The following is a 25,254-nucleotide window of genomic DNA, read 5'->3' as shown; positions in this document are numbered from 1 at the left end:
GTCAGGATATGGCGAGTTACATTCGAGTTGCGCATTCAGTCTCCGTTGTTCCTTTGTGATTTAAATACAAATTGGAATGTGTCGACAGATTTTATCAAAGGCGCGCAACATCAAATTTGATGAAAATCAATCTGATCCAATCTACTTTTCTATATTTGTTACATTTTTACAGAACGACGGACAAACATGGTGATGATATCTTAACGATATATTGTCTTGACTTTGGAGAGTGGGGGTGGCAGTGAGTTCGAAATAATGTAGGACATACTGAAAATATACGGACTGAAACGAATAGAAATCCAACAGATGAATCCTTGCGACCGGATAGATAGTTCCTGTTTTTTGATGTTTAACTTGCTGTTGGGCTGTGCCACCATTTGAACGTTTCAGAGAACTGTCATCAGCCTTGATGATAGAGGCAGTATGGTCCTCTGAAGCGTAACCATCAAGCCAGATTTTCACAGCGGTGAGTATGAAGATTTCTGTCTTCTGAGTTGTTGCACCGTGTAGTCTGGTCGATGTTAACCAACGTTTCAGAGGTCATACTGCCTCCGTCATTAGGGTGATGACCTCTGAAACGTTGGTAAACATCTACCATACTACACGGCGCAACAACTCAGAAAACAGAAATCTTCAAGTCATCTTCTGCACGGTGAAAGCACCGAAAAGCAGATTAAAAATCAGCAAAGCGCCACAGAGTACGGGTTGTTTCCGCAGATTCTGCTGTCAATTTTCTCGTCGCTGGGAGGTGCAGCTTCGCTACTCCTACTCCTAGTGCCTGTCGGTCGAGTGACTGTCACGTATCCCGAGCGCGTGATTCTCGACGTGGGATGCAGCGTGGAACAGGACAGGAACTTACACCTGGGATTGAGCCGGGATCCGCCGTGTACCTTCGTGCCGGCTTTCAGCGATGGAAAGATACACCAGGTGAGAAATGAACGTCGTAAACGAAAAATTATACGAGTAATAATGTGACTAAACAGGGACACGACGTAGATATAAGTAATCTATTCTACACTAGTATAAACGCTCATACGCATGAACATAATGCGGCAACGTAAACCTATACACAATGTTGCCCGTTCAGAGAATTGTTTAGTAAGTTATAAACTTGGTGTAATCGTAAGTTCCTGACCGATTAAACTATGGACATATATATTAACTTTGTAGCACTAGTTTTGATTATAAAAAATATTATTTTCTAATTACTTGCTGACGTAGCTGCCCAAAGGCCAAGTAAAAAGTAAGGACAAGTTAATAAAAAGAGAATAAACAGACAAAACAAGAAAAACAATCAAATAAGTATATATATACATATGCATATAGCAGAAGGACAATGTTTAATTGAAGAGTCGATATTGAACGTAGAAAAGTATTTGAGATACGTATTGGGTGTTCGAGGATCAATGATTTTCAAAAGGCAAGGTCAGAATTTAAAACGAATGTAAATTTCAGTCAGGAGTAGTGCATCAATGTAATGCCTTCTTTTTGCTTGAGGTGTGGAGTTTCAAACACAAAGGCCTGAAAACTTCTGCTGGATACGTTTCAGTTTTTTGGCATCAGTAACAGAATTCCGAACAGAGGCGTATTCAAATTTTAACCCAACTAAAATAAAATGTAATACATAAACGCAGGAAAGAACATAAAAATGTTGACGTGCGTACAAAATCCAACAGCAACATGATTAGGACTATGGAAACAAAGTTTAGAACCAAGAAATACTCACAGGTCTTCAACAGTGTCGGCGCGAGTTAGAGGATTGACAGAGTTTATGATCGCAGGTCACTGAATTACTTTCCTTAAGAAAAAAAAAGGTTTTTATAATATCGAGTATAATTTAGTAAGCGGCGCACTAACGCTGTGCAGAATCAATGTCATTTGTTTGGAGATATAATGATACTGAAAAATCTGACATCAGCAAAAGGAAGCGGCTTATATCCCTTACTTAAGTTACGCAATCAATTAACAAATATATTAAAAGATACTGAAGAGAATTTAATTGAAACTTAAAGTAATGTGAAATATGGCCGTCAATAAAAAGTTTGGAAAATTACTAATAATAGAAATTGGTATGTAGCTGCTAACAGAGGCACAATTGTCGATTGCTTCCGCACGGTAGGAAAACGTTTTTGGGACAGGCTTAGATTGAAGATGTATTTGAAAACAGGAACAAAGACCTCAGAACAAACCTGTTACAAAGCCAAGAAAGTTATCAAGTCCGACGGAAAAAATTATATATACAACACGATACGTAAGATTCAATAAGATAAGTTAACATAAGATAAATTAACAAAGCAAAACACAACATAATATTATATAACCGCTTCTCTCAGGTGGAGACAACCCTGGAGGCCTGCGGATTCATTTGCGAGTCAGTCACGGGAAGCCAAGTAACTCCAATATCACTCTTAACAAATGACGAACAAGACATGTCACAACGCATCCTCCGGACTCAACGCTATGACGTTATGATTAGTAGCGATTTCCCCAAGAACGCGAAGGAGATATACTCCTATGCACTCACATCGGAACAAATGCCGTCAGTCGACGAGGACAGGGACTTGAGGAGCCACCGCTTCAGGAAGAACAATGACTTCTACCAAACCTCAGTTAGAAACATTTCAAACAACTCGTTCTTCTTTCCAACCACCGGACTCTATAACCTCTCGTGTGTCATTGCAAACACGACGTATAAGTGTCAATTTGGCAACAACGCTAGTGTGGAAGAAGGAGTGTCGAGGATCCAGACGTCCAGACATCGATTCAAGACAAGCCTACTTCTCGCTAATACGAACGCCACAGACAACCTATTCCTAGCAATGGGGATAAAAAACTGGGCTGGTGTGTCCAAGAAAAAAATGAATGCGACATGCAGTGATGCATTCACTCAGGTAAGCACTATTTGCCCTTTATCTTGAAACACAACATGAACAGCGTGCTACTGGAAACCATCTCATCTGTAACGATAGAATTACCCCTGTTCTTAATTGAGCACGTAAGGGCGAGTAGAAATGGGTCTGTAGTTCTACGTATTAGATAAAGATGAGTCAGCTTCACCTCCGGCTACTTTACCCCTGGGGAAAGAGCCAGCAGTGTCCATCGGATAACAGGCTGAGTCCAAGACCTTTAGCGAAGAAAATAGGTGTTCCTGCCGGGAACTAAATCCCTGTCTTCCAGCCTCTATCCTAGCCACCATGTTGACTGTGCTAACATGCTTCCCCTCTTCGTCATCAGGGTTCTTAACTGTCTTCATGCTTTTCTATTACGAAGTGGTCTAAAATATTATTTCCAAGCATAAAGCTATTACAAACTGAAGTGCCATTGCTTTGTGGAGTTATAGAACGGTCAGAAAGTGGGGAGCTAATGGATTGCATTGTTATTTTGATTCATCAGAACGTGAAGTGTCGATGTGTCGTATTGTTACAGGACGGCCGCAAAGTGAGTATATCAATACCGCTGCTGGAGTCGAATGACACAGTGCAGCTGTCCAATTGCCGGCCTCGGTGCCTGCTGACGGCGCCGCGGACAGACGTCTGCTCAAACCTCGAAACAGAAGAGGTATATGACATCCGATTGACATTCTGGAGCTACCTGGCGATCAGGGTGTTCATCGGCATGATCGGAGGGACGGCCTTCGCTATGTTCGAGGGCGCGGTGATCGCGATCCTGAGGGAGCAGAGCGCAGACTACGGACTGCAGCGAGTCTACGCCACAATCGGCGGCATGATCAGCTCCCCGTTATCTGGGATGATGATCGACTACGCGAGCAGAGGCAAGGGATACACTGACTTCAGGTAACTTGAAGGCGATGGATTGCCTGTGCAGTCTGGTATAAATTTACGAGCGTCTCAGATGTGCTTCCTACCTCCATCACGAGGCACTCATCACCCTGATGGAGGCAGCAAGCACGTTTGAAACGTCGGTAAAATATTAGACTACACGGCGTAACATCCCAGAAGACGAGAGAAGCTGATCTCACATTCAGGTAACTTGTTCACTTAATACAAACTCCACGCATTCTACACTTCGGCAATAGATGAGGGCGAGAGGTAAGATTAGCGATTTGATCGTTTCGCCCCCGTGCATGGGAGGCTGGGTGGCTAAGATAACAATCCCCACTGGGAATCAAACTTTGGCTATCAAATCTTTAGCCCCGATGTTGTATGACATAAAACATCATATCTTTCGAATTTATAATTTTCACATCATGTATTTCTGATAGGCCATTAATATGCATTTAACGAAACACAAGAAAAATAATCACGCCTTTCATGTGTTGAAATACCTCAACACTTGTGACTGTATGTGTCGATAACAGAACCCATGTATCTATACAGTTTGTACCTCTAATGTTACACAGGCCGGCCTTCTACCTGTACGCTGGTCTCAAAATTGCCAGCGGTCTGCTAATGCTCACAATCAACTTGGAATTCAAGTCGCCCGCAAATAATGTTGTATCTGACGTCGTGTCTGTGATGAGGAACATCGAGCTAGTGGCCCTCTTCATCGCCATCTTTGTGCTGGGTTAGTAACTACATTCAGCCCCAACCTACAGAAAACACGACTCATTTTTTAGTCAAAGAACAGGTTAATTAATGATATATGTTTTTCTGAAGGAGGTGAAAAATCGATGTCGGGTTGCACTTGTAGGTCTCTTCCGAAGTTTCGGCGAAACATACCATCTATGTTTTCAGCCCTTCAACCCTGAAAATAGAGGCAGTAATTTCCACCAAAACGCTGGTTACCTCGAAGGTTAATTAATGTTGAGGAAAAATTGCTGTTTATTATGAGAACCAAAGAAAATACATAACTTACATTTTGTGGGTGAAATGCAGCGTAACTAAGATCAGATCGTACAATATAGAGTCGCCACTGCCTTGTAAGGAGATGAAACATACAACTTGTTTGTAGACGTACTTGCATTGTATTCATGTAAGTCTGGGTAAATTTGTAGAAGCAGTTGTTACTAAACAAACCAATTTTTTAGGATAATGGAAAACACGCGACTGCTGTAAATATTCTGGTCAATTAACGAAAACCTGAGTATCGTTTGAAAGTTACAGTAACATGTTCTGAACCCTTCAGGGACGGCGTGGGGCTACATCGAGAGCTTCCTCTTCTGGCTGCTGCAGGATTTGGGAGCGTCTCGCTCTCTTATGGGGATAACGATAACAGTCGGTGGCATCGCTGGGATTCCCCTCCTCGTGCTCTCTGGTCCAATCATCGACAAGATAGGACACGCTAATGTTCTGTTCATTGGCTTCATTTTCTACGCCATCAGACTTCTTGGTAAGTGAAAATACTTCAAGGTGAGTCAGATTTTAAAACGTGTACACCCCTATGGTTATTAATAGTGAGCTTCTGGGTGTAGCATCGAATATACGGCGTCATGACCCAGAAGACAGCCATCTTCGAAAATAAAATTCCTCTAAATTGTTTTGAAGACCAACCCCTCTGTGTGTCGCAGGGTACTCTCTGATCTACAACCCTTGGCTGTGTCTCATTTTCGAGGCAATGGAGAGCGTGACATCATCATTATCTTTCACTGCGGCAGTCACATACGCTGCCAAGCTGTCAACTACAACCACCGACTCCAGCATACAGGGACTGCTAGGTGGTCTCTACTTCGGCGTCGGTAAGAGTTTGCTTGATTTGGTTAAACATGACGTCTTCTTTTCGACACGCCAACATTTTCTTCCGGCTGCAGATATATAGATAGAGTTGTGGCATAGTTTCTGCAGGAAACACTTTTGACGTGGCTACGACGGTCCGCATCGGAACTCGGTAAACCGGTCTGACATTTTATTTTGATTGCACGTTATAGCTACTAAATTAGGTATTTGCTGTAGATATGGCGACTCGAATAAAAAACATGGAAACCTTCTATTTAAAAATTATAAATGTCTTCCAGTTCGAAATCGTGTGTTGAATGTCGATTAAAACTGTAAAACTGAGGAAAGGAAATGTTTATTTCTCTCAGACTGTAAAATTACTTACGGCGTTAAGTAGCCTGTCATTGGTGCATAACGTCTGAAGTTGTTTCTTCTGCTCCTGAAAAGTGATCTTTAGTTACCCCTTTCATGCAATGGTTACAGGCAAGGGTGCAGGCAGCCTTATCGGCGGCTACATGATGAAGGCGTTCGATACGCGCCCCACGTATCGCATGTTTGCGGCGGCCTGCGCTGTCACAGGGCTCTTGTACTTCGTGTTCAACACATTCTACCTCCGGAAGAGACCGCAGGTGTGTGTGTACTTCACTGCACTCCTGGTGGACTGCACCGACACCAGTATTCTACTTTGAGTTACACAATACACTATTTATTTTTAAATTTGTTATCCCTCTCAGACTTTTATGATAATTTATTGCAGATACAAAATTTACAACATTATTGTAGTCTTCGGGTTGTGACACCGTGTAGCCTTGTGCTTACGAACATTTCGAGGAATGTTTAGCTTTTATAAGTTGATATAATTGCGTCATATTGTGAATTAAAATTTAATTATTCGTGTTTTTTTCCGTCTAATCACAATTGTATATAAATAAAATTATACATAAGATATTAAAATATCATTTACATATTTGGTACAACTTTTTACTACATGTTTCGGTTACACTGAACCATCTTCAGGTGTAAAGTTGTACCAAATATGTAAATGATATTTTAATATCTTATGTATAATTTTATTTATATACAATTGTGATTAGACGGGGAAAAAAACACGAATAGTTTAGCTTTTATCTTTGAGAACTTCAACCAAGAAGATGGAGACAGTACGTTCGACCGAAACGTTGGTATTCAACTACAAGGTGTCACAACCCAGAAGACCACAATCCACATATTCACCGACATGAACACTTCATAACGTCAGTGACCGCTGATGACTGATAATTCTTGATCCTTTTCAGGTTGAAGGCAATGACATTGTAAAGAAGAAGGTCCCTACGTCAGAACCCGGTGGTCCGGAAGAAATAGGCTTTTATAACATTTCTAAGGAGAAAGGACTCAATAACGGAATGAACGAAAACAGAAAAACTGAAACTATTCCTATCAAGGCATTGGGGCTGAAATCCTATTCATCGGCAGAAGACAATAATTCGAAAAATAAAGCATCTGTGGAATGCAATGTAAATTTTGGTTATGACGCGACTGGTGAAGAACAGAACGTAACAATGGGAGGTTCTGCAATACAAAAATGTGAAAAAGTTACGGACGACTCGAGAAATGACAAACAAAATGGAGAAGAGGAACATGAGAAACACCAAAGATTCTGAAAGTGCTGGAAATGTAATAAAAGAAGAAAATTCGACATAATAATGTGCTGTAAATTACTATTATTATAATTATTGAAGTCTATAAAGTAGATCAAAATGTGGCATTTTACTTGATAAAGGTTTATATGATAATTTTAAAGTAAATCGAATTGCATAAATAGAATAAAGAAATGTGAAATAAATCGAGGCGATAAATTCCACTTGTGGATATATAGAGGCAGTGAGATAGTCTGTGGAAATGGACCGCTAACGGGCCCATTGCCCGTCCCCCAGATGGGTTGATAAGGAATACCGAAGAAGGCCAGCATCATTTTGTCCGCCATGACAATGTGAATGCCTATTAACCGTGTTTGACGGCCAGACACTTGTGAATCATTATCATCATAACTCCGCTGTCTCAGGTCACACGTTATGCGGCATTTGATTAAATTCAACCATAAACCAATGTTATTCTAATATATTTCTCAGACAAAACTTCTGGAACAATCTGTTCTTTGGAGCGATGAAAATGAAGCGTAACGAAACTCTTGCTTTGGCATAATCCAGTTTCTCCTTGCGAGGAACAACTCTCCAAATAATTCACGCGGATGGATGGCAATTTAAACGGAGAGCTTACAGCGTCAAAATAATTCAGAGTGTACAATTTGACAACCATGAAACGGTAATAGATCAACTACAAAAAACTGAGGAAAAATACTTAGTATATGTACAATTATTACCTAAATTACAAAACATTTGAAAAAAGGAAATTTCAGGAGTCGAGCAGTAAAGTGGCTAATTACAGGATTTCCGGCAGGGGCAAGGAGATCCTCATCTCCATCACCGTGTCCAGGGCATTCACCCACCGAGTGACAGTAGTTCGTCTAGCAACGAAGAACGGCGACACTGTCTCTGCATAGCCTGTATTATCGATAGAGCACTGAGGCTGAGTCGCGACATAACGATGGGTGGAAGCGTAGGCAAACGTAGGTGCTGACGTAAAATGATGCCAGGCAAAGTCTGTTTCCATTCTGTAAGTCTGGGCAACATTACCAAATATTAACACAAACACATTCCCTTTTTTTCGTCCTACAAATTATACAAATGCTTATTCTAGAGGTCGTGCGGCATTTGACAACTCAGACACGGGGTTCGAATCACGATCGGGGTATGGATGTATGTCGTCCAAGGAAATCTAACGTTTGTCTTACTAAGGATGCCTTTGCAATAGAAGAGACGAAGGTTCAAATCAGGTCGTGAAGAAACTGTTGATGCTGGTCTATTCATTCTGATTTATTTTACGACGATATCAATGCTTCAATTCATAAAGCGTCGAGTTATTACAATGATCTGATCCTCCAGGGAAGGAAATATCTACAATAGAGGAGGCCGGGGTTCGAATCAGACTAATAACAAAAGACACAATTCGTGTACTGTTGGCACAGTCTGCAGACCCTTGTATTTAACATCAACATTAGCAACTCTCACGAAATAAATGGGTCTGTACACACAAACACGAATAATACATAAGGGACAGTAATTTATACAAATACAGATGAGGGCTCTTGAAGTGGTAGCCACACGGCCAACCATCCTCATGCAGTAAAATTATAATTTGCACCTAAATCCAGAGTAAAAATAGCAAATGTGTCTGTGGCGATTTGGTCCATCGGCGGGCTCCATATTCATGTGTCGTCCTACCGATATCAGGCAGACTAGGAACATGGTACAAGTTTACTTGTAATTATTTATTTAAATACATATCACACTGAGAAACATTTCTAATAAAAACTCCATATCTTAATGATACTTTACGTAAAACAAACCAGTCTTTTATAACATGGAGTGCGATCTGCAGACCTAGACACGCAACGATATCCTATCGAGACACGGATGTGTTGTCTTGGTGTGTAGAGGTCATGGCGACAGTTTCATCCCCCACAGAAGGAGTTCTAGTGCTTAACAACGGTTTACTAAACCTCCTCTGCAGTAGATGAGATCAAAGTTTGGAATGGGTTGCAGCGCTGATGAGACGAGGAAGGACAACGGTCTGTGAGAATAAATTATGCATGCACTCAACAAACATGGAAAAGTTTCGGAAGCTGAAGAGTCGACAGTTTGTTGACATTGCTGTACAGCTATGAATTGTCCCCTACCTGACACATTCATTCACTAATGTTTACTGTCTGGAAACGGGAGCACCGCTATGTCCACACGCATACACACGAAAATCGCAGTGTTATGGGAGTCAGGTGCAAGGATACAACAAACCAAGAAGCTCAGCGGCAGCCATGCTTTCTCAGGTAAGACTTTTGGATTAATTGGCGAAATTACAGTTCTAAGTATCACCAAATATCTTCTTCTGGTAAAATACAGATTGAGAATAACGATTTCGTGATGGATCCACCAGCATTTATGCATACAGAACAATCAGTTTTTGATTCAACGTAATATCAAGTAGGTGGAAGATAGGAAATTTACAATCCTCAGACAGATGAACAAAATATGACAATTAATGACAAATATTCCAAGCTTAAGTGGAATAATTTACACTCTGGTAAAGTATTGTACACAAGTACATACCTAAAATTATATACTGTAAAACATTACTTAAATCAGTGCTAAAATACGGTGGGATGACAGTCAAAAGGAAGAATTAAAGAGGCAGAAATGAGAACCAGAGCCAAAACTGGTAGGGAATGTTGAGGGTTAAAATGTATTGAATTCACAATCAAGGGTAATTATAAGTGTGATAAATGTAAAGATAACACAAAAATGCCCCTGGAAATGGGTAATAAACTTCAGGCTACGGCCACATTAACCCCCTACACCAATTTTAAAAAAGGTCAACTGACTCCATGGAACAGTGCCAAGTCCTCACATATACGCCGTTCATTTCACGCATCATGTGACTCATTTAGAAGTTCAGACATTTTGATCTCCCATATACGCGCGCACGAGCATTTCAGTTAACGGCACAAAAACTGCGTATAATTTATTGTAAAATGCCTTCTATATGTTATTACAAAGTCATTTTATATCATAAGTGAACAAATCCACAACTTCTAAGAAAAGCTACTTTTCTTTAGGGATTAGTGCTTGCTCTCTTTGTCACGTGGGTGCAGGACGGGCTGACCAAAGATATGCTGGCAACCAATTACGCCAAGGTGGCTCGCTCGGGCACAACGTACAGCAGTTCCTCTGTCAAAATCGGCCCCAGCCAGTGAGTAATCCAACAACATACAGTATGAGAGTTATATAACAGTGCCGTGCATTTCGAACCTGTACATTCCTACATCTGCAGTTATCACACGAGGGAACCTGATCTTCTCTGGGTAAGAAACTGGGCTCTCATTCAGAGTCTGGATCAAATTCTCGCCAAGATCCCTGTGAGGGCCTCCATCGTATTTCGGAGTGCATACAACTAGATGTGTGTAGATGTTTTCTGACGACCATCATTTTAATGGTAAATTGTGGTAACAGAACCCACAATACGCGTGCTCAGAAATGGTATCTACACCGTCACCTACGATGGCAGAGACCAGGAAGGTTATCAGAGGTCATACCTGGAGGAATTAGTTAAAAACAACAGACAATTATCAGAGGCGAACTCAGTACTTCAGAATGCAGATATGTTATATATACATAAAATGTGTGAGCTAATTGCAATTTAATCGCTTAGGGTCGACGAGCCTTATGACAAAAACATCAGCGTCATGATTGCAGTTCAGCCAAATCCTGGAGCCAAGAGCGACAGCTTCGTCGTATACGCGAAGAGAGTTTCGGAGGGCGAAGGTAGGACTAAGGTTAAGCAACCCGTCATGACAACTTGCAGCGGAAAAAACCCACCCTACTGCCAACACGTCCATCAAAATCCCACCTGGACTGCCCTCGAAATGGGTCTGAGTTCAACGGTAATAAGCCTTAGCTATGGTGCTATGACACTGGATAACTAACATTCTGATTCTATATATCACGACAAGAGATCCGAATGACAAAACTAATGAGCTTGAAATAGACAATACAAGTAAAATTATCAGACATCTTTTTAAAGAAGTAAATTCATTTAAAAAGGGTACCCGTCCTGCAAGTAACTTGTTAAATTATAATGGCGAACTGCTTTCTGATTTCCACACTGTTTTGAATAAGTGGAAGAATTATTTTTAACATCTGTTGAGTGTACATGGAATTAGCGATATTGGGCGTAATGGAATAAATACAGCTGACCCATTAGTACCTTAGTCTAGGTTTAGTCAGGTCTTGTCTTGAATTAAAAGTGAAAACACTGTTCTGAGATGTGAGGCTGTCAGGGAGGCTAGGATGTCGGTTGTGGTCTTCAGGGTTGGGACGCCAGATAATCTTATATATATTACAAACGCTTCTGTTCTAACCTAAAAATGGAGGCAATATGTTCCTCCAGAATCTTGAAAATCACTTGGTGTTACAACCCACTAGACCACAATCACAAAATCGACATCCGTAAAAATGTTCTTTTGAAAATTCCCTTCCGTTTCCAGCGGACCAGACAAGTGAGAGGAACCTATCAACATCTGAAGCTAGGATGTCAGGGAACATGAACTACAATCCTGCACTCCGTTATGTCGCACAAGACATGAGATACTATGTAAACCCAGTGTACACGGCACAGAACAGAAACGAGCCCAGTATCGAAAGCGAAAGGCAGCAAATTGATGCTTTCGGTCAAAACCAAGATTCAAGCAAAACAAATATTGACCAGTTAGGTCCCAGCGAAACGGAAGAACTACCAACTTCTACAGCAAACCATTCTCGAAGCGGACCAGAATCTTATCGGTTCAAAGAAGGGACACAGGGCTTCAGGTCAAATGACTCGGATAAACAGCCGCATTACCTTAAGCTACCTCAAGACGTTTACAATGGACCAGACTCATATCACACTACTGCACCATCTCCACCCACATCTGAACCGTCAATGCACATGAACGTCTATCAGAATGCACCGTCGTCGAATTTTAACAAATCAAATACGCCTAATTACGAACCCCTGAATTCAAAAGACTCCTTCAAGCCCTCCCAAGACAGCTACCAACTTCAGCCACCGAAAGAAATTTATAAACCATATATTATTGCTTACCAGTACCCAAAATTAAAAGAATCCATGACCCTAACAGACGACACCTACAAATCTCCAACAACAAAAGATTCCTTCATACCATCTATGCACATCTACCAGCCTTCGAACATAAAGGAATCTTTTACACCATCTATGGACGATTACCCGCCAACGAAATCAAAGAACTCCTTTACACCACCTTCGGACACTTACCAAGACCAGAAACAAATACATTATCACAAATCACCAATGTTTACTTACCAATCTCAGTCAGTAAAAGAAAGTCTCACACCTCCTTTTGTCCGCTCTCCAGAAGAATTCTACAAACCTCCAATGAAAGATAATAAATCATCTGGAGATGCTAAAAAAATTCCTACTTCGGCAGAACACCAAGCAGACCTTGACCACTCTTCTACACCAAAATATTTCCACAACGCGGTTGAGCAGAACTATACATACACAGATTACGGTCCGTCTTCCTATCTTCATAAGGGAAATTCATATGATCATCCTACAGAACACAATAACTATAATGAATATGACTATTCTGAACTCGACCATTCTCATGAACATGGCTCTCATGATTATGCATACTATCACAAACCGCCTGTCCTATCACCCGCATCCGAACATTCGCATGGACATCCGCCAAACTCGTCAAAAGAAACATACGGACATCCGTCATACTTACCAGAAGAACCATATGAGGCTTCACAACTTCCACCAAAAGACGGAGCCCCACCATCTCCCCCACACCCGCCAAAAGACATATACGGACCTCCGTCACACTATCAAAAAGAATCTTACGGAACTAGGCAATATCCGCCAAAAAACAAACAAAAAGACCCACCATCTCCGACAAAAGACATATATGGTGCTCCACCACCCCTGCCAAAAGAACCATACGGAGCTCCGCCACCTACACCAAAAGACAAAGTCCCGCCACTTCCGCCAAATGATATGCACGAACCTTACCAACATCTGCTAAAAGACCTATACCTAGTTTCGCCATCTCCACCAGAATACATATATGGACCTTACCCACACCCGCCAGAAGACTCATATGGAGCTCCGCCACTTCCACCAAAAGATATTTATGGAGCTCCACCACCCCCGCCAAAAGAACCATACGAAGCTCCGCCACATCCGCCAAAAGACACGTACGGACCTTACCCACGCCCCTTAAAAGACTCATACAGAGATCCACCATATCCACGAAAAGAAGTGTATGGTGCTCCACCACCCCCGCCAAAAGAACCATACGGAGCTGCGCCACCTCCACCAAAATACATGTATGGTGCTCCACCACCCCCACCAATGGAACCATACGGAGCTCCGCCACCTCCACCAAAAGACATGTATGGTGCTCCACCACCCCCACCAATGGAACCATACGGAGCTCCGCCACCTCCACCTAAAGACATGTATGGTGCTCCACCACCCCCGCCAAACGAACCATACGGAGCTGCGCCACCTCCACCAAAAGACATGTATGGTGCTCCACCACCCCCGCCAAAAGAACCATACGGAGCTCAGCCACCTCCACCAAAAGACATGTATGGTGCTCCACCACCCCCGCCAATGGAACCATACGGAGCCCCGCCACCTCCACCAAAATACATGTATGGTGCTCCTCCTCCTCCACCACCACCACCACCACCTCCACCTCCACCACCTAAACGCAAATTATATGGATACTACCACATTGGCCGCAAGCTCTACTTGATCCCAGCATACTTCAGCTTCCTGTTCATCCCCTACGTGGTTGCGCTCATAATCAAGTCCATCATAAGGCATAAAGTTAAAGCTCCGTTCAACTACTGGGACACCCACAAGAGAGAGCTGGGCGCTGACGACACGACGAGTCGCGTGGCGAGGGCTATCGAGACAGCTGAGCACAAATATAAGTAAAACACGTTTCCTTTCATATTTATAATCATACTTCGACTCGGCATGTAGTACAGTTGACAAAGCGTTGTTAAATATACAAAGTTTTAGTCAAGTGTTAAGTGACTTGTTTTAGGGGCATATATCCTTTCCGATCTACATACTGAAATAGGTGTACAGTCCCCTTGGACCACTAAAGGTCTTTCTGGATAAAATAACTTCTTTATTTTCTCTGATAAAGGGCTCACTGTACCAATCGTTAAAAACGTTGGAACATGGCATCAGATGTCTTATGAAAATACAAATTTTATTATTTAAAACATTTGTTTATAATATAGAAATTCAGTTATCATAATGCATATGAGTGAAATGAAAGCAAATTCTCTTTAGAGACTGATGTCAGATTGCTAGTGTCCTGTTGTGTTATTATTCGATGTGACAATAAAATAAACGGAAATTTTCTTTTACAATTTCTCACTGTATTTGTTACCTGTAATACCCCTTTCAGAAGTCTGCTTATAGCATGTATTAAACCGCACAGCATCCCAGCACCTTAAGAAACATTTACTTCCTTAAACTTTCGTTTTTAGATACATAACAAGAGGAGAAGTTAACTTTCCTGTGGCACAGATTTTTCGTGCTACAGTTACTTCATTTGTAAAGTTTCTTTTTTAGAACACAAGTTTTTGATCTAGCAAAAAATTCAATATGTCTCACAACTTAGCGTTGCGGGCTAGTGCACGGATGGTTATACGATCACACCCCATTTTGTTACATTTCTTTTCCACTGCTTGTAATTTTAACTATATAACAGAATGTTGTCGCTATTAGAATCCGTAATTATTACTATTATTATTATTATTAATAATATTGTTATTGAAAGAATTTATTGAGTACTCGTTTATAGATCACCGATTCTTCGTTAAATTTATCACATATGAACTGAAAGTTTTGTACTGTTGCCATAATTGAAATTTTTCACTTCAAGGTAGTATTTAAATCATCACTTTTAGATATGTTCATGACACAGCCAGTGACCAAATTTCGCACGGCTCATAAATCATAGTTATCAAATTAAAGTTACTTAATTTTTGACTGGCCGACATGTTATAGTTTAACATTCTATAAAAAATGTCATTAGGAAGAGCTTGATACTTTTTGAGAATACGTCGAAATGAATGAAGTAAAAATGATAAAATATGAATATCAACTACAGAGGACATCGGTCCACAATTATGAGAACAAAGGTCATCACGGTGTTAAAAATGCACATTATGTGTTCTGAGTTGTAACGTCTTGTAGATGATTAGAAACTTTTTAGAAAATCTTGTCGCCTGCATCATTTGACTTCTGCCGTTCCAAATTGAAAGGCGATGTTTTCCTCCAAAAAGTTGGTAACCACCTACAAAACTACATGGCGACCAAAAACAGAAGACGACACTGTACTTAGTCTGGAATTACTTACTATTAATTAACAGGCCACCTACACACATAAAACTGTGGAGTGGCCCAGGAGCACTGGACATTAGGAGTGCAAGATGCGGTCCCATTAATAGCTCTAATGGGAGGTGTGAAACAATAGCCCCGCTATACCAGTTCGGCGGGCTGACGGTCAGATGAGTCGCAACATTTGTCGTAACAGCCATGTCTTCTTGGGTAAGTAAACAGCATGGAACGACGTATTAGCAGGACTGGTGAATTTTCCAACGTCCGGAAATCGGATTTTCCATAACCCGGCTAGTTTTTCAAAATTGTTTAAAAAAAAGCTGTAAGTAGGCTATAATTTTGTCACTTGTAAAACCATGGGACAAATTAAATTGCAAGTGTTTTGAAGGAAAGTGCTCAAGAAACTGCGAACTATGTTGGCAGAAGTAGAAAATTCCCTAATTTTCGGCGACGAGTCTGTGACATTTTCAACGCGGCTCCTTCATTACAATCCAAAGAAAATGACAATTTGTGATTTGATATCTGAGATCTGAGGAAGTGAAAACGAGTAAAATGTACGGAATAATGATAAAGTAGATCCATGGCTGTAATTGTAGCTATCAAACAGAAGAAAGTTTATAAATGAGTGGAAATATTAAACAGTAAGAGGACGAGTGTTGATGATGCGTTCTGAACGATATTATGTTAAGAAACGAATCTATCAACGATTCCGGGACAACCACAGAATTACCACGGACGGAATGGATTGATAAGAAGCAGGAAAAGAATATCACAAGAAAGCCTTAAGGGCAACCGAAAATATTTTATTTTGATGGAAAGGGAAATTGTGGACGGCTAGACTTATACGCACTGAAAGACAAAGTAAATAGTCCCTCGTAGAAAAACAACACGTGACCAGTTACTTTGTTACTGTCGTCAAAACTTTTCATAAACAGCGTTTTAGTTTTCTATTAAATTAGTTGCCTACGAGAAATTAGGTGAGCGGACACTTGCGTATGTGCCTATTTTATAATGAAAATTTTCGATTTATACAGGTCACTCGCGTTGTGGAAGTGAAATCAGTGAGATTACGACGTACTGGACATGTAAGTATAGATAACGGAGATGTGTATCAAATTCTGGTCGTGAAACCTTTTTAAACCATTATGTGGAAGACAAAGTAGAAAAATACATTAACAGTGTTGAACCTTCTGGTTTTGTTGTCAGAATGTTGGTTAATTACACGGTAGGTTAGAACATTTTATAAATATACAGTTCTTGGAGTTCATAACTACCATAAAATTTTCTTTAATAACCGTGTGTAATCGAAACTAGCAACACATTAACATCGAAATCCAAAAACGTCCAGAAAAAAATTGTTTGTTTTTATAATGGTCACAATTACAAAGAATAACTATCAGAAATGAGATATTAATTGAATTCTTCAGCGAAGACATAACTAACGAGAAAATGTACTTATTCTTGGTATAATATTTTTGCAGGGTTTTTTCCTATATCTGAGCCTCCATATTGTCTTTATGTGGATACAACATGTAGACGCTAAGCCTCAGCTAATTGCTCCAACCTACGCAACCGTCACGAGAACCGGAAGTATCACCGCTCCTAAACGAATGGAGACAGATGCCAAGTACGTAGTAATATTATTTCTAGCAGATTCAAACTCTGAACATGTAATGGTTAAGTTTAGTGTTCAGAAGAAAGAACCGTCCCCTCAAAATAGTAATCGTATTAGCTACCAATCTTTATTATTCTGCCTGCCACACGATTCAAATATGATAATAAATGTTAGCCAATAGGTCACTGACTTTCTAGACCTTGTGTATGATCATTGTGCTACTAGAGGTCACCCCATACTGTTATCTGATTTTAACAATACCAACATGGCGGCCACTAAAATTTGTAAGGTGAGAAGTGCACTAGCGCCATTATATGTAGGGCCTCGAAATTCTGTGTAGGCTAATGACACAGCTTACAAAATATGAAGCTTTCTTTGTGGTGGACATTCAGGAAAATGAAAACAATATGGCGAGTGGTTGAAATATGACGAGAAAGAAGCGACACATTTTGAATTGGAAATTTTTGGAGTAGCATGTAATAAATTCTGTTATATTTGAGGTTCTCACGACGATAAGTACGAAGATGGACGTCTTCTATGATGTTGCACCGCGTATGATTGCCCTGATGACGGACACAGCAAGAACCTCTTAAAAGTCGGTATAATTCTGTTAGACTACACTGCACGATATCCCAGAAGACAGCCATCTTCGGACTCACTGCAATGAAAACTTCGAATCTTGCCTTCGTAAAGAATGATCAACACAGCAACTTGTCCACGTGTCTACAGCCTCGGACGAAGCCCATTGCAATAATCGTAGATTCGACGCGATGTCAGGAATTTCGAAGAATATTGGTTGAATAAGTCAGAGTTATTGTCCTGCCGACAGACAGCACCCAATTCATCTTTGTATGGATGTCTTCAACATGAATTAACTGTTTCACAGATTTCACAAGCAAAATGGCACCGACAGCGCAGATGTTGACAGTCATCTACAGAATTCTAATGGAACATCCAACTCCAGTCCGAACTACATGTATTTACCTGGGATGAGAACGGAAACAATTTTAAAGAATCACGGTAAGTCAAGGACAAGGACCTTTGAATTTATTATTTAAGATATAGGATTTTAATTTTTAAGTCAAAGTTTAAGGCTTAGCTGTTAACTCAGCACAACGATGTACATGTACACGATTTTAGCCATACGAAAACTAAGTTAATTTTCTATGCAGACTCATAGACAGAAAGCAACATTTCGGAGAAACATTTATCTCTAGCTTGAGGGCCAAAGTGCAATACTGGTGCTCTACTCTGAAGGGACCAGCACAGTTGGACAATAACAACGGTGTAGTGAAGTTTGGTCATTTCAATTCTTCACACTAACCTACCTGAGAGCTTCTATTATTATATTGCTTAATTCCTGACTTAAATACAATCTATATACGAAATAGCTTTTGCCCTTACATTAATAAGGGCCTCAAAAATTCCCTTTTTTAATTTTATTAAAAGTACCGTTGTTAGTTCAATCATGAGTTATTCGTTGGAGCTTCGTCAGTGATCATAGGAAGTTAATATTTAACTTTTTACTGTCCTTTATACTATTTTCTTTTCGAATTTCTTACCAAGCCTCTGAATGTTAACACAGTTAACAGAAACAGCTCGTCTATATCTGGTCCTGATCATATTCTTTGGCGCTCGTTTAGGAGAATTGAATGCATACTTTATTTATCTCTGTACGTTACGTGCGCGTAATTCCAGAAGAGCGCGGATGAAACGTGAAGGATGCTTTAAATAACGTGAGGGCCAGAATGGAAAGATAGAAATAGAGAACCTGGTTTCGATCCAGTAATCCTCTAAGACCCGCACACTGGAACGTTATTCAGTTCCCAGCTGGCCGAGAAGAATGAAGAAGCTGTGGTGGAGAAACATCAATCCTGCAGTTTTACCAAGAATATGGGCATACAATCATTTTGGCTTAACACAGACATGCAAAATCACATTTATTATTGGCGTTTAGAAAATTCAACTTCTCCAATCTCCCAGGGTTACAAAGAAATGCCTTGTTTTTTTACATTTCGTTATAAAGAGATTTTTAATGGAAGAAATAACATACACATCAAGAGATCTGATGATTATGGAGTCTGTGAAAACCTCTTTAACTCTTTAATCTCTAACTTTTACTTGACGAAACCTGCAAATTTTTAGTTAGAATTTCTGAAGGGAAGAGACCATTTCAAAGACCTAGGTGTAGAAAGAAAGTTAATATTAAAATGGGTTTTATGGAAATGCTATATTAGGTTGTGGACTGGATTAATCTAGCTCGGGCTAGGGACCTATGGCGGGCTCTTCTAAACACGGTTATGAACTAGCTGAGCGATTTAAGCTTCTCAATAAAGATAATGTTCCGTAGACTTACTTTATTTTATTTGTAGCTTCTGCACTGCCTTTCCTTGGTATAAGTACAACATTAACATCTCCGAAGTGCATAATTTCTCTGAATAATCAAAAAAGGCTCCCTTGAATTGACACGGTCAAATTACAGAAATGTTTAGAGACGAAGACATCAGGCTTCCCAATAGACATACATATTTGAACAGCAACATAAAATACACTGAAAGAATCATTCCAAATTAACTCGTATTGTAGTTGCATAACCAGCTTCTAGACGTCCAAAAATTTCTATTTCATGGTTAAACGTTTCAGTACTTAGATACTACATCGAGCTGAAACATTGAAAACTATTTCCTGCTACATAATATCCCTATATATGTGGAAGGATTATTTGACGGCTCCAGTATTAGCGTCGAATAGTATAAGAGGATAATAAGATATGACAAACCGCAAATAAAGTTTCCGTTATAAGTTAGGGTAAAATAAAACTGTTTTCTTGGGGCAGGGGTAAAAAATTAAATCGTAAGATTTGAGGTTTTCACGGCGGTGAGTCTGAAGATGGCTGTCTTCTGGATTGTTGCGCCGTGTAGTTTGGTAGAAGTTTACCAAAGTTTCAGAGGTCCTTGCTGCCTCCATCATCAGACTACCAGACTACACGGCGCAACAACCCAGAAGACTGCTATCTTCAAAATTTAAATCACTTACTAACGGACGATTATAATGCAGACCTACTATCCGAAACTTATGATGTTTGCCTGTTTTCAGATAGCCATGGAGATTCCAGAAAGGGATCTACAGTTTCCAAATCTCCAGTTATCTACCTGCCTTACAATCACAAACTAACGTCGTCCGACCTGCAGTATTTTAAGCATCCTGTCTACATTGCAGAAGGACGCCCCACTGTCCCTAGCTATAAGCAAGCAGAAGGCAGTAAGTCATCATCTACAATGGAGTTTAAACACTTCATGACAGGCCAGCCTCTGGATCCTTTTTATTACGATACTGCCATGGAATCAAATCAAACAACAAAACCACACTCGCCCAGTTCTCATAAATATGGTTCCGAGAGCTCAGACAAAACTAATGCTAATTACTACAAAATTGATGCCTCTCTGTCCGACTACCAAACACAACAGCAAAATATAGGATCTCAGGATTCAAAAAATTCTGTAAAAATAACAGAAAACAGAACATCTGAAGATTCAAATAACCAACCAAGGGACATGTATAAGGAATCCCTATATTACATTCCACAGTCAAGCGATTTCGAACTGGCACTGAATTCGAATCAAGACTCGCAATCAAACGATCCGTACGATGGTCCAGATTCTTACAATCCACCACCACTCAGTAAACCTTATGGGACATCCAATGAACAGCCAGAGTTAAATTTTCCACATCTAGGTTCGTATGAACTTTACAATAAACCGTACAAATCACTTGAGGAGACACACAAACCTCCATCGCCTGCGGATACTCATATGCCTCCATCGTCTATGGTTACTTATGAACTGCCAGCTCCTATGGATACTTTCAAACTTCCATCACATATAGACACATACAAAAGTCCATCACATATGGATGCTTACAAACCTCCATTATCAATGCATACTAACAAATACTCAACACCTGCAGACACTTATAAACCTCCCCCTCCTCCAGCAACTTCATTTATGGAGACTTACGGACCTCAGTCAGCAGCTGATACTAACAAATCTCCATCAATCGGAGATACTTACAAAATTCCATCACACGCAGATACTGTTATGTCATCACCTACAAATACGTATAAACCTCCGTCACCTGCAGAATCTTCGTCATTTAATTCCGATTCTGATAAGCCTTCAGTTTTCAAGACTTACAAACCCCATACAGAAGTCGACATACTTCCATTAAATAAAGACTCTAATAAACGACCCACAAATCTCTACACAACAACAAAAGATACTGATATATTAACGCCATTAGACGACAAACCCAAACAAAATGGATGGTCCGAAGAGGAAGCTCCTGAAAACGACGATTATCCAGAATATGACACACACGACCACGATACACAGAGTCATTACCATGATCACATCTACGATCATAATTCCCATAAACATAATTTTCATCATCAATTATATGATCACGATCACCATCAACTACCTTCTCCTCTTCCACCAAGTAAACATAATTACCACAATTCACCATCATTCCTACATACAAAGGAACACCCATCTCTCGCCGAAACACCATTTCCACCCACAGATACTGTTGAAGCTCCCTCGCCCCCACCGAAAGACACACATGGAATCCTGAATTATGATACACACGACCAGGATACACTTAATGAGTATCATAAAGACATCTATGATTATGATCCCTATGAACATAATTCACATCATTTCCATGATGACGACCACCATAAACTGCCTGCTCCTCCGCACCCAACTAAACATAATTATCACCATCAGCCGCCATCCATACATACAGAGGAATCCCCATCTGCAGACGAGGAGGTACCATATACATCTAAAGATGTCGGAGCTTCCTCGCTTCCTCTAGAAAGTACGTACGGAACTCCGGAGTATGACACACACAACCATGATATAAACAGTGATTATTATGACCAACATTATGATCAAGACCACTACGAACATCATACACATCATCATTTATCTGATCACGGCCACAATGAACCACCTGCATCTTCACCACTAATTAAATATAATTATCACCATCCGCCGTCACCTGTACATACCGAGGAAATTACATCTCCCACTAAAGTACCATCTCCACCGAATGACATGGTCAAACCTCTCACATCCCCTCCAAAAGACATGGTCGGAGCTGCCCCACCACCTCCGAAAGATATGGTCAAAGTTTCCCCACCACCTCCGAAAGATATGGTCAAAGCTTCCCCACCACCTCCGAAAGATATGGTCAAAGCTTCCCCACCACCTCAGAAAGATATGGTCGGAGGTCCTCTACCACCAAAGAATGGTATAACTGGAGATTCCCCACATCCTCCAAAAACTACAGCCAAAGATCCCTCGTCCTCTCCAAAAGGTACGTACGGAACTACGGAGACTGCTACACATGACCACGATACCCACAGTCATTACGATGATCACGGCCCCTACAAACACCATTCGCACCATCAACTCCAGGATCACGACCACCATGAACTATCAGCTCCTCGACCTGCAACTAAATATAACTATCACCGTCCCCTCTCATTCTTACATACGGAGGGATCTCCATCTCCGATCGAAGTACCATATCCATCTAAGGATAATGTCGGATCGTCCTCACCCCCTACAAAATATATTTATGGAACTCCAGAGTCTGCCACACACGACCACGACACAGACAATCATTACCGTGACCATATCTATGATCATGGCACTTACAAACATCATTCACATCATCATTTCCATGATCACGACCACCATGAACTATCTGATTCTCCACCACCAACTAAACACAGTCATCATCTTCCTCAGTCTACCATACATACTCAGGAATCTCCATATTCTGTCGAAGCACCACCTCCACCGAAAGATATTGTTGGAGCTCACACACCTCCTACAAAGGATATTTATGGAAATCCAGAGTATGACGCACACAGCCATTACCACGACGGCAATTATGATCACGATCCCCACGAACATGATTTACACCATCATTTCTATGAACATGATCACCATGAACTACCCGTTCGTCCACATTTAACTAAACCTAAATATCACCACCCACCGCCATTCGTGCATACAGAGGAATTTTCATCTCAGGCGGAAAAACCGTATCCACATAAAGACACATTCGGAGCACCCCCACTGCCTCCAGAAGATACATACGGGCTTCCAGAGTATGACACTCACGACCACGATACACACAGTCATTATCATGGCCACATCTATGACCATGATTCCTACAAACATCATTCGCATCATCAATTCTATGATCAAGATCACCATGAACAACATGCTCCTCCACCGATAATTAAGTATAATTACCACCATCCTTCGTCATCCATACACATAGAGGAACTTCCATCTCCGTCCGAAGCACTACCACCGGCTCCGGATATGGCCGGAGCTTCCCAAACCCCTCCAAATGGTACGGTTAGTGCTCCTTCCCCTCCTCTGAATGATATGGTTGGAACTTCCCCATCACCTCCAAACAATATGTACGGTGCTCCGCCACCCCCTCCAAATGTCATGTACGGAGCTTCTCCACCCCCTCCAAGTGTCATGTACGGAATTCCGCCATACTCTCCAAATGCCATGTACGGAGCTCCGCCACCCCCTCCAAATGCCATGTACGGAGCTCCGCCACCCCCTCCAAATTCCATGTACGGAGCTCCGCCACCAGCTCCAAATAATACGTACGGAGCCCCACAAAACGAGACACAGCCCATGGAAAAGAAACCACAGATAACATACTACTATCTGGGGCGAAAATTATGGATTCTGCCACTCTATGCTGGAATATGCTTCATTGCATATGTACTACTTTTATTGCTAAAGGCTATTTCACGGCACAAAGTAATTTCTCCTTACAATTATTATACCGGTGTACAAAGCAGGCATCTAAAGTCCCACTGGCAGCAGCATCTGTACAATACCACAGAACATGTTACGAAGGCTTTGAAAACAGCAGAATATCGATATATGTAAATAAACAGACACAATAATCAATAAACATCTCGGCACTTATTAATGTTTCATTTCCACTAAAATTTAGAAACGTCGCCAGTGAATTGTGATGCAATTAATTGTGTGCATATAAACCGATCCCATTTTTTAATTAAAAATGTGTTTTATTCATATATTCTAACAGACTAGTTCTATACTTTATCCCAAAATAATATCCAGCAGCAACATAGTAACACGAAATCAAATTATATTCTAAAATGTAAGAAACAAAATTATATATAATAATAATAATATTATAAATTTCCCTATTATTTGTCATTTTAGAAACATAACTTGCTTCTCTGAACACATCATTAACATTCTTAAATACACGACAAGTATAAGTTATAACGGATTTCAGGAAAATACTTATTTCCTCTGTTATATATTATTCACTGCCCTTTCTTGTGATTGTAGTCGCTTATCCATTTGAATTCCTTTTATTTCAGTACGTAGTGGAATCAGGTGGGAACCTAACATATTGATACGAAAATTAAGTAGCAGATGCGTATTTGTCTATGAAAAACAAAACTTCAGTCTTGAACAGCAGGTAATGAAAATGATTTCCGAGAGTTCGAAATTACTTGGACGCGTCTTATGTTAAATGTCGTAGGTTACACAAAAACTAACTTATTTTAAGAATGTTATGCTCTGTCTACGACTTTGGCTCCATTTCCTAAACGCTACAGTTTAGACCCATTTAATTCCATATTACTATTTGCCTGTGTCATTACTGTTATTTTAGCATAAGGTGTCAAATAGGTTTGTCAAATAAAATCAATTTTTTAATTGAACGTATCAAACATGCTGTAATACCTTTACAGGTAATGGTTTAATTAATAAACTGCCCTGAAAATGGTTCGTTACGGTCGAAATATCTCGAGATACTAACAAGGGTATATAAATTGTTGTACTCGGATGGTTTATTACATATGAATTAAATATAATA

General features: G+C 40.4%; 3 protein-coding genes across 6 annotated transcripts in view; all 3 read left to right on the top strand.

The window, feature by feature from the left end:
- The window catches only part of LOC110841454 (uncharacterized), a 36,786-nt gene extending 29,331 nt beyond the window's left edge, over nt 1-7,455 (top strand). For all 4 annotated transcript variants that reach the window (XM_022087028.2, XM_022087044.2, XM_022087053.2 and 1 more), the window contains exons 4-11: nt 718-927; nt 2,334-2,891; nt 3,427-3,794; nt 4,361-4,524; nt 5,086-5,289; nt 5,468-5,635; nt 6,096-6,241; nt 6,908-7,455. In XM_022087028.2, coding sequence (XP_021942720.1) covers nt 718-927; nt 2,334-2,891; nt 3,427-3,794; nt 4,361-4,524; nt 5,086-5,289; nt 5,468-5,635; nt 6,096-6,241; nt 6,908-7,273 — 2,184 coding nt within the window. In that variant the 3' untranslated portion in view covers nt 7,274-7,455. The remainder of the gene's footprint in view (nt 1-717; nt 928-2,333; nt 2,892-3,426; nt 3,795-4,360; nt 4,525-5,085; nt 5,290-5,467; nt 5,636-6,095; nt 6,242-6,907) is intronic.
- Nucleotides 7,456-7,596: 141 nt separating this feature from the next.
- LOC110841449 (uncharacterized) lies at nt 7,597-14,701 on the top strand. Its single transcript, XM_022087014.2, has 4 exons — nt 7,597-9,555; nt 10,342-10,475; nt 10,935-11,047; nt 11,770-14,701. The coding sequence occupies exons 1-4, from the start codon at nt 9,544-9,546 to the stop codon at nt 14,253-14,255; spliced, it is 2,745 nt and encodes a 914-aa protein (XP_021942706.2). The 5' UTR covers nt 7,597-9,543; the 3' UTR covers nt 14,256-14,701.
- A 2,586-nt stretch (nt 14,702-17,287) lies between these two features.
- Nucleotides 17,288-24,439, top strand: LOC110841442 (uncharacterized). The gene is made up of 3 exons (XM_022086991.2): nt 17,288-17,304; nt 18,179-18,312; nt 20,389-24,439. The coding sequence occupies exons 1-3, from the start codon at nt 17,288-17,290 to the stop codon at nt 24,285-24,287; spliced, it is 4,050 nt and encodes a 1,349-aa protein (XP_021942683.2). The 3' UTR covers nt 24,288-24,439.
- The last annotated feature ends 815 nt before the right edge of the window (nt 24,440-25,254 follow it).

This window comes from Zootermopsis nevadensis, unplaced genomic scaffold (genome assembly GCF_977971745.1).
Source record: "Zootermopsis nevadensis isolate Lab colony 2312 unplaced genomic scaffold, Znev_1.0 Znev_ptg000021l, whole genome shotgun sequence".
Taxonomy (NCBI): Eukaryota; Metazoa; Arthropoda; class Insecta; order Blattodea; family Termopsidae; genus Zootermopsis; species Zootermopsis nevadensis.
Note: the sequence above shows the minus strand (reverse complement) of the source record. Positions and strands in the feature narration are given on the sequence as shown.

Excerpts from the sequence above, each read along its gene's own strand:
- LOC110841442 (XM_022086991.2), top strand. Across the intron at positions 18,313-20,388 it reads AACAATTTTAAAGAATCACG|ATAGCCATGGAGATTCCAGA; the intron begins GTAAGTCAAGGA and ends GCCTGTTTTCAG.
- LOC110841449 (XM_022087014.2), top strand. Across the intron at positions 10,476-10,934 it reads GTCAAAATCGGCCCCAGCCA|GGTCGACGAGCCTTATGACA; the intron begins GTGAGTAATCCA and ends TTAATCGCTTAG. Across the intron at positions 11,048-11,769 it reads GAGAGTTTCGGAGGGCGAAG|CGGACCAGACAAGTGAGAGG; the intron begins GTAGGACTAAGG and ends TTCCGTTTCCAG.